Source organism: Podarcis melisellensis, assembly GCF_964234715.1.
Source record: "Podarcis melisellensis genome assembly, chromosome: 9".
Taxonomy (NCBI): domain Eukaryota; kingdom Metazoa; phylum Chordata; class Lepidosauria; order Squamata; family Lacertidae; genus Podarcis; species Podarcis melisellensis.
Window position 1 is genome coordinate 4,779,250 of NC_138541.1, and position 14,169 is coordinate 4,793,418.

A 14,169-nucleotide genomic window follows, 5' to 3' on the forward strand; every position below is an offset into this window, starting at 1 on the left:
GTCAGCACTGCTTGGGCAAGAACAAAAGCATGCCAAAATCCCCCTAAAACAGCCCAATAGGATTCAAGCATACCTGTGCCACATTAAAACAGCACTGGTAAGTTTCTGTTTGCCAAATATTTTTGCATTTTTTTGTATTTCAGGAAATGGGAACATGGGATCCCAAATCCTACAATTTTACCCTGTGTTCATGAGACAGGAAGATTCTGAGTTGCACAGAATACCACTTTATTCAGAATTAAGAACAAGAAATCAAAAAGAGGCTTTAAAAAAAGCAAGCAGAAAACCCCACATTGGGTTATGCGTACACTTGTTCTCTGGAATTCCCAAAGTCATTTCCATAACAATGTCCCAAGGAGCCACAGCAAGCACTACTAAGTAAATTAACCTTCCTTCAGCATGGTCTGCAAAGAAAAATGCCAAATATGAAGTCAAGCAGCAGCAAGCCAGAGACTAAACCTGTGACCTCCTAGAAAGGCAAGATAAAATTAAGAGATTCCAGTCACACTACAGTCAGACTAGCCCTCCCTATAATAAACTGAGCCTGGCCATTCTGAGTGTTCAACACAGAATGGCAAAGAACAGCAGGCAGAGAGAGTTGGAACTACAAAGACGCAAGGGTACAGCCATAGCACAAATGTACCAGGGCTTTGCCCTCAAAATGCATTATTTCAGTGTGATTCCTGAAATCAGGGCTGTGTCAACTTTTTTAAAGAGAATATCTATTTTCAGGAAAAAGTAAGAGGCATTTCCTAGACCAGCTCTCAATTAACCCTTTTTAAAAAACAAAACAAAAAAGGCATCTGCCTCCTACTGGTTAGAGCAGGAACCACAGATATATCTGGATCACAGCATTGAGACAAATACCCATTTGTAACTAAAAGTGTATATTGCTCCTATGGATCTTCTGCAGTGATGCTGTGATATCAGTATGGTTGTGTGGCTTCCTAATAATTATTGGATTCTGCCATGATTAAAACAAAATTAAATTCAAAAACCTATTTTGTTTTTAAAATTACCAACTGTTCTCACGTGCCCCCCCCTTCCTGTGATACTGTGGTGTCAAAAGGTTTTTGTAAAAACTGAAGGACCCTTCCCAAATTTGTCCATTGGAAAAAAATATACTGGTTTTGGTGGGGGGGGGGGTTAAAAAATAAAATAAAAAAACAACTGACTTGCTTATGCCAGAATGTTTTTTGTGATCCCCATATTCCTCAAGTAGCGTGTGTGTGTTTTTATTTAAATAAGAACCATGCCCACATTTACACATCTGTGACACATACTCTTATATTACTGTCTCCTCAAGGACTGGCCATACAGCCCTTGGCCTAGAAATGTCAGCCCCAAGGCCACAGGACTTCAAACACAGGAGTATAAATTATCAATTACAACGGTCACTGTAAGTTGACTCTCAGTGTAACTGCAAGTTTTAAAAATACTTTAAATTTAAAAAAATTCAAAACCAGTCATTTATTACAGCAACGAACTCCACGGCTAATTACACGTATGCCTTGAGGTCATCAATATATCTCAACTTGAGTTCCCCATCGCTAGGAACAGAACTGCAGGAGCCTCGCACACAGTGCAAAATGAGCACAAAACAGGCACTGAAAGGAGCGTGCATGCAGTTTTGTTGTGGACGGGGGGGAGAGAAGAGTCGATCTCTGCATGCAGCCTACTGACCGTCGGCCAGAGAGAACCAGGGCATTTTAATAAACAACGTGAAATGCAATTGGGATAATTTACTAACCTCTTCAGGCGTCGCTACGAAATTGATTGCCGTGTAATAACGATCATCTTCTTGCGAAAGGCTGAAGGTGAACTGATAGTCGATAAGGAGAGTGTCTATATAAAAGTACACAAATTGGAGTTAGCTGCCACCGTGGCATAAAGCCAGAGTCAGCCCGAGGCAGGACGTTTGCTACTTGCTAGGATATAAATAAGGGACATAGGATATAAGGGACGCAGGTGGTGCTGTGGGTTAAACCACAGAGCCTAGAGCTTGCCGATCAGAAGGTCGGCAGTTCAAATCCCCGCAACAGGGTGAGCTTCCGTTGCTCGGTCCCTGCTCCTGCCAACCTAGCAGTTCGAAAGCACGCCAGTGCAAGTAGATAAATAGGTACCGCTCCAGCAGGAAGGTAAACCGCGTTTCTGTGCGCTGCTCTGGTTCGCCAGAAGCGGCTTAGTCATGCTGGCCACATGACCCGGAAACTGTACACTGGCTCCCTTGGCCAATAAAGTGAGATGAGCGCCGCAACCCCAGAAGTCAGCCACGACTGGACCTAATGGTCAGGGGTCCCTTTACCTTTACGATAGAAATACGAGCCTGTTGCATGGCTGGCCCTTGCATGTGAGCAGGAAGGCAGAGAGGGGCGAGTGCAAGCAGATGCAGGGCAGCAGCCAAGAGTACAGACCACAGAGCCCCCAGGATAGCCTGGCCCAACCCAGCGCAGGCCTATCTAGCCACCTGCTCTCTACGTCTCAGCTCAGCAAATGAAGCAAGGATGACAATAGTAATGGGCTCCTGAAGCATGACTCAAATAATACAAGGGAAGCCTCTGAAAAACCTTGCACTACACACATGCGGAATGTTGTTTTTGCAGTATGTTGCATGCGCCGCCATTACGCTCTGTCTGGTGGGAATGCACAGGGAGGCTGGGTTCAGGTCACGGTACAACACCTGGCATCTTCTCTGCTGGCTTTTCACCACTTCCTTAAGTCTTGTTTGTTCTTGTAGGCATTTAATTTATCTGGTTAATCCTTCATTTAGTTTTTATCTGCCGCTCTGTTTGCATTTTAGTTTTTAATTGGTTTTTAATGCCTTGTTTGATCGTTTTAAATTGTTTATGATTGCATTGTTAGCATCTATTAGAGGAAAAGGTGGGGTGGAAATAGGCTCAGGCAAACAAACTGTTTGCATTCGCACAGCTATCTTTCTTTTCTTTTCGCTCTTTTGCTTTCAAGTGCCTCTTTAACACGTATCTGCTCGCTCCAACCGGCCCTCTTCTGTTTTTACAGCCTCTCCATTAATGTGACTTGACTTTATTATTAGATTGCAAGCCCACAGGCAGGATCGGAACTTTTAACTTCTTTTCAAGCATCTACAAATGCGAGGTGGGTGGAGATGTGTGTGCCTGCGTGCGCGCACACTGAATAAAAAACACACCATTAATTCCACTGGAGGGTTTTGATCCTTATCCTTTATCCAATGGCAAAAATAATGACCAGGGTGCTTCAGAAGAAATCAGCAACCCCTTACACATATCTCTAAGTATCTTTATTTAAATGTATTTTTATGGACAGAGTATGGCACAGCTTTTCTGAATGTCATGGGCCGCGAAAACAGGCCTCTGCACCACCAAACTGTCTAGACCAGTTTCTTACAGATATCCATTACGAGAAGCTTGCCGTCAACTATTAAAGCTTGCTATTTCAATCTTAGTATCAAGTCCATCACCTCTGCATGGCTCCCCCAGACATGCACCTTCCTTCTCCTTCCCTTCACTCTTCTGCTGTGAATGTCACCTCTCTCCTTCCTAGAACCCTTCTGCTTCTTGCCTCTATAGGTTCCTAACCACCTTTTGAGAAGGCAAGAGCAAACTGGATATAATAGCAGCTGAAACAGCAGCCCTTCAAGCCAAGACTGAAGCCCGCTTTGTCAACTGTAGTCTAAAACGCTGAACTACAGCTCACCTAGGAACGGCAGCTATGGGTGCATCCATTTAGGGAATGGGTGCATCCATTTAGGGAAGTAGAAAGAGAGACAGACCCTCGCTCCAAGGGGGACTGTCACAAATGATCAGGCCAGGAGATGCCAGCCATTTTAGACCCGTGGGCACCCAAGGAAGTGTCGCAGGAGCCACACTTGCACGCTACGACTAAGCACACACTGCAACCTATTCTGTTGGCTACAACAGAATGCTGCTTTCAGATCTAATTTCAGCATGGAAAGGACTTGTGGGTGCCTGGGACAGGTGCACAGGTACCCCATGGTACCCCATGGATTAGAGAACCAACACACATTATTTATATAGCACAGTTTGCGTGTTTGGCATGAGGAAATGGTAATAGAAATTAGTGGAGGGCAGCGGGGACACAGACTGAGGGGTGCAGGAAGAACTGGAGGCAGAAAAGGAAGTCACTAAGGGGAGGGAATGAACAGACTCAGAGAGAATGGGGTTGCCACTACAAATACACATACAGTCGTACCTTGGAAGTTGAATGGAATCCATTCCGGAAGTCCGTTTGACTTCCAAAATATTCAGAAACCAAAGCGCAACTTCTGATTGGCTGCAGGAACCTCCTGCAGACAATTGGAAGCCGCGGGTGCCCCATCTGACATTCGGCTTCCAAAAATAGTTCACAAACCAGAACAGTCACTTCTGGGTTTGCGGCGTTCGGGAGCCAAAACGTTCGAGAACTAAGCTGTTCAAAAACCAAGGTATGACTGTTTGTGTGTGTGTGTGTGTGTATGTGTGTGTGTGTGTGTGAGAGAGAGAGAGAGAGAGAGAGAGAGAGTGAGAAAGAGAGAGAGAGAAAGAGAGAGAGAGAGAGAGAGAGAGAGAGAGAGAGAGAGAGAGAGAGAGAGAGAGAGAGCAACTCAAGAATAAGCAGCAGCCAACAGAGAAAGCAGCATATTGTTCTCTCCTTTTTATATGCCTTTGAGCTCATTTGCAGCAAGCTGATGATGTACAAGTACCAAGTTTACGTACAGGCAAAAGAAAAACCATTTTCACTCACAGTAGCACGTTCCTTTGAGAGGATTGCCTTGGTATCGGTTTTCAACCTCACACCTAGAAGAAAGAGCATGAGCAATGTTGACCTTCTGCCTTAATTTTCCCTTGAGCTTGAAATTGTAATGTTTATTTGTTTGCTTTTCTTTTAAGTCACATCCAGCATGAACCAGGAAGAAAACCACTTCTTATTAAAAATAAAACAGCAGCATGCAAAGAGACGAAAGAACAAACAACTCGGGACCAACAGAGGCGACGCAAACCCGGTGGAAGAGTAATGAAACTGAAATTTGGAACACATTTGAGAACCTTGCCACTAACTTTAAAAGTTGCCTAAAATAATCTAAGAAGCTAGCTGAGAATAAGCAATACAAGAAACCACAGGCGGTGGAGAGCTAGGGAAATGATGGTTTGTTTCACTACATGTTTTGTAGAGCATGGAAACTGTTTGAAGCAGAAACAGTTTATTTTTCCTGAGCATCAAAAAGAGAAACCAGGAGGGGGGGATATATTGTTCCTGGACCCTTCAGGACCAGCAGTTGTACGACGGAGGGGTCCAGCCTCCTGAAAGACACATCTATCCTTCAACTGGCATCTGGAGAGAGGTCATCTCTTTCCTTCGTCTGCCAGGTATCTGGACTAAAGGTTTTTGTCTGTCTGGAGTCCCTACTGGACCATATGATTAAAAGGTACTAATAAACTGGGGGTTATCCACATCTAGCATATTAATTATTATTATTATTATTATTATTATTATTATTATTATTATTATTATTATCATCAATGCAGTCATACCTCGGGATAAATACGCTTCAGGTTGAGCGCTTTCGGGTTGTGCTCCACAGCAACCCGGAAGTAACGGAGAGCGTTACTTCCGGGTTTCTCCGCTCACGCACGCGCAGACGCTCAAAATGACGTCACATGTATGCGTGGAAGCGGCGAGACGTGACCCACGCACGCGCAGACGTGCTGCCGCGTCTTACATTCTGTTTTGGATGCGAACGGGGCTCCGGAACGGATCCCGTTCGCATCCCGAGGTACCACTGTACTCTGCCCATCCGCTCTGAAAAAGGAGGTAGCATTTATGGCTGTGCTAAATGTTTCCTGTTTTTAATAATATTGCAGAGTCAAAACTACTGCTTTCCAAGCAGAACAGAAACTCCTACCTACCCCATATAGTTTTCTGTACTTTCTACTTTTGATAATAAAAAAACCCAAATCCCTGTTCGCACAGCATTGAATTAGATGACCCTTGTGGTCCCTTCCAGATCTACAGGTTTGCTATTCTATGACACCATCTTAATGTAGGCATTTATTTTATTTTTTTCTAGCACCTATTTCCTGCTATAATTCCCATGCACTGCTGCTGAGATGACACGGTTTTCATTTCCTGCTTACAGCTTCTTTCTAGAGTGACCTCCAGGCAACTGGGCAGCAAAACGCAAATGTGCTAATGTCACAATGCTACATAATCAATCAGTTTTGGCTATATGCCGATATCTCTCAGAGCAAACAAAGCCAATTAAAGAGTGTGAGCAATGCTTCGTAGACTGGTCACCCTGGTTATCACAGCCAATAATACATTATGTATTGAACGTGATGTCTTTGAGGACAGATGGGCTATTCGTGACCCTGCTTCTTGAGTAGGGGAACATTTTTACCCCTTCCCAGAGTCTCTCAACTGGTGGGTGGACTTTCAGTGCTGACAAAACAGTGTTCAAGCAAACACACCCACTCCTCAAATCTAATAATTTTCAATCACGTAACCCTGTAGCTCACTAAATCTTGAAAGCAGTGGTGGGAATAGATTCTTAAAATGTGTATTGTGTCATGCAAGTAACTTCATAGGACTCCAGACTAAGAGCAAGATCTTAGTTCTACATATCCACGGATCACCTTTTTAAAAACAGGATTCTGGGTTTATAAAGTAGGATTGCTTTCTTCTTCTGAGCTGCAGAAGCCTGGGCAGCTTTAATCTCAATAGTGGGCTAAACGTTCAATGTTCAACGTTCAGCTCCATCTGGTACGCAGGCTGAGACACTATCTGCCCGCGGACTGCCTTGCCAGAGTGGTGCATGCTCTGGTTATCTCTTTCTTGGACTACTGCAATGCGCTATATGTGGGGCTACCTTTGAAGGTGAACCGGAAACTACAACTAATCCAGAATGCGGCAGCTAGACTGGTGACTGGGAGCGGCCGCCGAGACCATATAACACCAGTCTTGAAAGACCTACATTCGCTCCCAGTACGTTTCCGAGCACAATTCAAAGTGTTGGTGCTGACCTTGAAAGCCCTAAACAGCCTCGGTCAGGTATACCTGAAGGAGGTTCTCCACCTCCATCATTCTGCCCGGACACTGAGGTCCAGTGCCGAGGGCCTTCTGGTGGTTCCTTCACTGTGAGAAGCCAAGTTCTCACAGGGAACCAGGCAGAGGGCCTTCTCGGTAGTGGCACCCGCCCTGTGGAACGCCCTCTTCAAAGAGAACAACTACTACCTGACTTTTAGAAGACATCTAAAAGGCAGCCCTGTTTAGGGAAGCTTTTAATGTTTGATGCATTACTGTATTTTAATCTTTTGTTGAAAGCCGCCCAGAGTGGCTGGGGAAGCCCAGCCAGATGGGCGGGGTATAAATAATAAAATTGTTGTTGTTGTTGTTATCAATATCATAGCACGAGAACAGACTGCTGCATCAGGCCAATGGCCCGCCTAGTCCAGCACCCTGTTCTCACAGTGGCCAACCAGATGTCAGTGGAAAACCCGCAAGCAGGATATGGGCACAGCAGAAACGCTCTCCCCTCTTGAGGCTTCCAGAACCTGGCATTCAGAAGCTTTGCTGCCTCCATCAGTGCACCACACCAAATAAAACAGCACCATGACACATTCTGCTTCAACCATGTTACCCAAACCTGTCACCGCACCCCATCCAGTCCTCTGTTTTATTGCAGGCGCATGCAGCAAGATGCCACTGCTGCATTAATAGTGCATTTGAAGTGGTTATCTATATATAATGCTCCCCTATTATTGAACGCACAATTTAACTCCACCCGTCCCATTGGTGGGTGTTCACGCCACCCCCAATTCCACCTGCCCTTTTTTCCCTGGGGGCAGGTTGGTTGCCCTATAATGATAATACTAATACCAATAATAATAATAATAATAATAATAATAATAATAATAATAATAAATTTTGTTTATACCCCGCCCTTTCCAGCTCAAAAACCGGGCTCAGGGCAGCTAACAACAAATTTAAAACACTTAATTATAAAAGCAGCATAAAATACAGTATAAAAACATGAATAACAATAAAATTCAAAATTCAAAAATCAATTTAGGGGAAATAAGCATTAGATAATCTCCAGGGCTAGCTGGCTGAATTGGTCCTACCAGGACCTACCAGGAGGTCAGGGGAGAATTAGCTGCGGGGTCTCAGAGTGGGTAATCTTCATAAAAGGGGAGGGGGAGGGAAGGGAAATAAAAGATCAGGCTGAATTCAAATTAAAGGCCAGGCAAAATAGCTCTGTCTTAGAGGCCCGGCGGAAGGAGGTTAAATCCTGAAGGACCCTAGACTCATGGGACAGAGCATCCCACCAGGTCGGAGCCACCACTGAGAAGGCCCGGGTGGAGGATAGTCCATGAATAACCTTCCTTAGGGCCCGGGACCTCTAAACTATGGTTATTCATGGACCTTAAGGTCCTCTGCAGGGCAGAGCAGGAGAGGCAGTCCCCTAGATATGAGGACCCTATGGAGTCACCGTGCTTTCATTTGTACATTTTTGTGTTATTGCACTCAGGCTGCAGTGGCTGTGCTAAACTGTGCATGCTTGCAGAAAAAGAAACAGGAATGCCACCACATGGCATCAAGAAGTCAGGGATGGGGGGGGGGTACAGCTACATGAGCTTCGCTTCTGGCCCCAAATGAAAGTCAGTTGTGCTCTGGTGCCAAGCCACCAGACTTTGATTTTTAAGCTTTTCTCCTTTTTTATGCTCAGGCTGTGATTACTCCCGAAACCTTTGCTCGTTCACACACACACACAAGCCACCCCCAGGAACAGGAAGCACCAACAGGAAGCACTTGGGAGTGGCTACAACACAAATAAGTGGATTTTATTTGGTGCCTTGAGAGGGCACCCCAGCGCTCTAGTGCAGCAAAGGTGGATCCCACACCCCAAGTTGGAACATTTGTGGCGTGGAAAGGTTTCAGTAGGGAGCTGTGGGCCATGCACTGATTGCTCACAAAGCAGTCTGACTGCCTGCCCTGAAACTTTCATGGGCATAAACAGTATTGAATGCAGGAGGGTGTAGAACCACCCCAATGCCATCAAGAGCACAATGAATGGACAATAAAAAGGACATATGGAAAGGCTGACTCACAGCTGACACTCCTCTCCTTTGATTCCTTTTGTGGTGCAAAAACACTTCCCTGTGTTTGCGTTGCAGATAGAAGCATGGCCATTGCACTTGCAAGCTGAAAGATAAACAGATTTTTTCCCCTGTAAAGTAAATACTGATGGATCAATTAACAAGCAATTAAGCTGTTCACATTGTGAGTGGCTTTCCACTCACTTAAATGCCTTGAATGCGCATTTACCGTATTTTTCATCCCATAGGACGCACCTAGTTTTTTGGGGGGGAAATAAAGGGGAAAAAATTTCCCTTTATTTTCCCCCCAAAAGCAGGTCGGGGAAACTGAACCAGGTCGAGGAACAGTGGGATGGCGGCGATGCGCCTCCCTGCTGTCCCCCGAGCTTGTGGGGCTGGCCGATGTCTGCCCAGCACGAGGGGCACTCTGCTTCAGGGCGCCTCGCCCGCCGGGCAGCAGGCTGCTATCCGCAGCGTGGGGAGCCCTGCGGAGAACTCCTGCAGGGCTGCCTAGGCTGCGGATGCGTTCCCGAAGCACCGGGCGCCCTGAAAGCAGAGTGCCCGGCGCTCCGGGAAGCAGGCTACTATCCACAGCCTAGACACCCCTGCGGGAACTCCCGCAAGGCTGTCTAGGCTGCGGATGTCTTCCTGAAGCCTGGAGAGCGCACCGACCCCTCTCGCTCTCCAAGCTTCAGCGAAAGCCTGCATTCGCCCCATAGGACGCACCCAGATTTCCCCTTCATTTTTGGAGGGGAAAAAGTGCGTCCTATAGGGCGAAAAATACGGTATGTCATTTATGACAGGACACAAAACACTGCTTGCTGCACAAATTTGCAAGACCGCACTTGATTGAGTAGTACCCTGAATTTCATCTCTCCGCCTATACGGACAGAGAGACAACCCCTGGGTGAGAGCTAAAACCAAAGGTAGTTCAGCAGCCTTAGCAAAAGGCAAGGAAGAAAGCAAGATTTTATCAAATTTCAGGCATGAATGAATGGCAAAGGGATCATCTCTACAGACTCAATGTCTTTGTTAAATGAGTCAATGATTGGGAAACGTGTTGCTCAGACTTTTGGTTCATATTTGAAGTAGACCTGCCACAACGAATATTATGATCCATACCCCTGTGAAATGCTTCTTTAAGTTCAGCTATATGACAGATGTAATAAAATATCACTGATGTTACACAGTTCTATCACTGGTAATTATCAATTATTCTGTAAGAGCACAGAACAGACACAGAATATGTCTCAAGTGTAGAATTCAGCTTTCTGGGAATCTTAACTTTGCTTTTTAAATGGTTCCCACCCCTCGAAGATGGGAAGATAACCTTGAAAGTATGTAAGTGAAACCTGCTGAATTCTCTCCAAAAAGGCTAGATGAATAAAATTCTCAGTGTTTGGATGGCTTCAGTGCCATGGCAAAACACGAATAAATTATGCAAAGAAGCAAAACCACAGCATTCAGTGAAATCGTGTAAATTTGCTCATTTTGCGCAATTTACAAATTGCAGAAAATAGGTTTTCTTGGCACAGAATTTTGCACAGTCCACACACAGCCTCGATCATTATGGCCTGCATACTAGCTGTTAAAAAAAAAGGTCAGGCAAAAATAAATGGGGACCAGGGGAGGAAATGCAATTGTTCAGCAGTGGGGAAGATGGATGGAGGACCCAACTTACGCTGACAGGTGCCTCCATTTGTGGGGTCTCCATAGTAACCGGAGATGCAGGTTTCACAGTGCTTGCCAGTCGTCAGGTTCTCACACCTCTCGCAGATGCTCTCGTTGACACATCTACTGTGCCCGTTACACTGGCAGGCTAGAAAACAAAAAGGGACGCTCAGCACATCTTTCGCTCTCTCCCATCCATCTCGTTATTTGTCACCACAATTTTGATTGCTTGGTGTTTTGGGCTAAGTAACAGCAAATTCACACCAGACCAGGTGGTCTTGCTTTCCAGCGATCCAGGATAAGCTCCAGAGCATCTCAGCAGGGCTCCCCTTCCCAGAGTGGACTGGAGTGCACACATTCAGCAGCCACAACATTCAGCACTTAACTCAAATAATTCTAATGGACATTAGAATTAATGAAGGGAGCACATGCATAAATTTGCTCTTTTTATGTTGACTCATCTGCCCATAGACAAAGGCATTTATACGTGTCATTTTGTCTAACTACACAGCATGAAATTCAAAGGATCATATCATCGTAATCTGGAAGCGAAACTCAAAATTATTTTTGAGTTTGAAACAGTTGTGCCCCCTTTCATATCTTGCTGGTGCTGAACTGCTTGATATCTGCAGCCACTCTTTCCTTTGATGGCCTCTGCTTTGGGAGACATCCCACCACCTCTCTTCTTCCCCAGCCAGTTTGGGCTCCTGTTCTGAATGTGATGAAATCACAGCACAATCTAGCAAATCGGATTTAGCTATGTGCTGACATCAGTATATGAAAACTATCGATAAGGGCACTAGCTTCTTTCTGGTCACAGTAAGCCTAGCCAATCATGAATCACTGGAAGAAGTGGGGCATTTCTCTGCTCTTTCACAACACCAACTCTTCTCCCCCACAAAAAAGGAAAAGGAAAAGGAAACAAAAAACCAGCCAAGGAAGAGAAGCTTTGCATTCCAATAAACTGTTCTTTTCCCTGCCCCCATTTCAGGGGACATTAACCCTTATATCTATTTTTATTTTATTTTAACTATTTCCCATAAGGCTGCAGCAGGGGAAGATATGGGACTGCAGGGCTGCTGTGCCAGCTCTGGTGAGCGACTAGATCCATTGGGCTCTTCTTCCACCAACTGCTGAACTTCGACGTGGTCCTTTTAAGAACTTCATACCATTAGGATCTGTTGTCTGAATTTGCTTTCCCCTCTGCCTTTCCTACTGCAACATGTCTTTTAGGCTGGAAAACTGTGGGCAAGGACTGCCTCATTTATTATGGAGTCTTTTAACTAAAGAGAGGACTAAAAACACTATAAACAAGAAAACGGAGCGGCAGACTTCTCACATTCCCCTACATTATAAACGTAAGATTGCATTCTCTGAAGTTCTCCCTTAACACAGCTAACAACTCAGCACTACTCAGGAATAAGGTACCATTATCTGATTCCATTTTCAAGAAACTGCACACAACCACTGAAAGATTAAACAAATCCACCCTCTTGCCCCTGCCTACTGGGCATACAAGAGGATCACTTAAGGGTTTTAAGAGAGAACTGATCTCCACATCAAATGTGCACTCCTAAATAAGTTACCTGGACAGTGAATAAAGGACCAGTTGTATTTGTTCTCAGCCAGGCACATGCTGACATCGAGAATAGGCTCTTGGTAGGATTTTCCTGTTGCTGGTGGAGGTGAAGGCGGCATCTTCACTGGACCTCTGGAAGAGCCTTCAATGCACTTCCCCTTGCCTGTATTACTGGGATCTGTACACCAGCCACAGCCAGGCTGCTCCAAACAGTGCCCACAAGTGAAGTAGCCAGAACAGTTTTCAGCTGCGGAGATAAAGAGAACTTCCAGGTTAAGGAAAGAAGCCCACCAGTGCTTTAAGGCTTCACATCCTGGGCTGGTTCACATGCAACAACAGCACACCAGGGTCTGAACATCCTCCCGCTTGCACCCTGCCTTTTTCGCATTCTGTTTCGATCCTGGCTGGCTCCAAGAAGTCAGAGTTTGCCATTAAAGCTGAATGAGCAAACTACAGCCTGCAACCTGCCTTCCAAGCAGCAACTGGGAAGCGTAATGTGAAGTGGGCTGAATTTTTTTTTTCTTGTAGGTTAGGACTTTCCAAATATCAATAATGCAATCATAAATAAAGATGAATGGAATTTTAAAACAGGGCCTGGGTTGCATCTCGGTAGCCTGGTAAATACTGTGCAGGAAAACTGGTGTTGGAGGCTTCGCCAGGAACTCTACCGGCTGGAGGCAGTAGCCTGGCAGGATGCAGACAAATGAGAGCCTCAAAAGTCCTACTCAGTATGGGGATCCTAACATATTCCTCTGGATTTAGACCTCTGCAATTTGCCCTGTTAATCTGGGGAGCAGCTTTGGGATCCTGTTGTCCTCAGTCCTACGACGAGCACACATACGAGTAAAATTCCTTCTCCAGTCCAACAGAAGAGTATAATAAAATCTGTATACTCCCTTCCTCCATTGATCTCAGGGCAGTTCGTAAAATACAGGCAGCAACCATTTCATGCAGGGGTTCTGTTCCCAGGCCCTGTGTGTGTAGCATAACACATATAAACACACCCCACCGCGTTATACCCCGCTTCTGCCATCTTCCAGGTCCAAAAGGACCCTTTGTCGGCGACTGCACATCAATTGGATGGCCCCCAAATAGTCGCTGCCTGTGCATAAATATACTAGGTGCAGGGACCATTGGACGATACCACCCCCTTTCTGGAACTGCCCCTACACAACAACTGTTGAAATCCCCATCAGCCAAAGGATTGCTTACGTGGACAGCTGCTCACGGTATGCCACTCCATGCACTGGCCATAAGGGAAAGAGGCCACATATGCACTGGAGTCCACGCACTGTTTCTTGTTGCTGCACCACATACACTCAGAGTTGCTGCTGGTGCATTCGCTGCACACCGTTCTCAAGCCACAGGGGGTACGGCACTGCTTGGCACTGTGGTTGGCTGCGCATTCAACAACAACAACAAAAAGGGGAATTAGCGGAAGCATATTTTACCATAAGAGACATTTACAAGCCTTTTTCTTTTCTTCTACCTTGAAGCCAAAGGTTAACACTATATTGCAAGTGAAAAGAATCCAACTTTCTCCTCCCGAACCCCCGAAAGGCTGCCGAATCCTGACACCGCTTCTTGTCAGCATCACTGTGGTCCTTCCCATTCTTTACTAATAAAGCTCTAATCCATTAAGGAATCTCCTGGAGCCCTCTTGCTGACAGACCTCTTTCTGCAACCCGGACAATTCAAAACGGCTCTCAAGTTCAGCTCGGTGCCTGATTATCCATTTAATTTCCCCTCGAGGCTTTAGCCCTTGAGGTCACACTCTGCAGGAACGCCAAGGTTCTTCAAGATAAACCACAGCTCCCTAGACTTTAA

General features: G+C 45.5%; 1 protein-coding gene across 1 annotated transcript in view; it reads right to left on the minus strand.

Moving 5' to 3' along the window:
* ATRN (attractin) overlaps positions 1–14,169 on the minus strand; it is a 165,335-nt gene that overhangs the window by 69,598 nt on the left and 81,568 nt on the right. Inside the window, 6 exon segments of the mRNA XM_081924761.1 lie at positions 1,751–1,845; positions 4,741–4,793; positions 9,105–9,198; positions 10,774–10,911; positions 12,350–12,589; positions 13,555–13,740. Coding sequence (XP_081780887.1) covers positions 1,751–1,845; positions 4,741–4,793; positions 9,105–9,198; positions 10,774–10,911; positions 12,350–12,589; positions 13,555–13,740 — 806 coding nt within the window.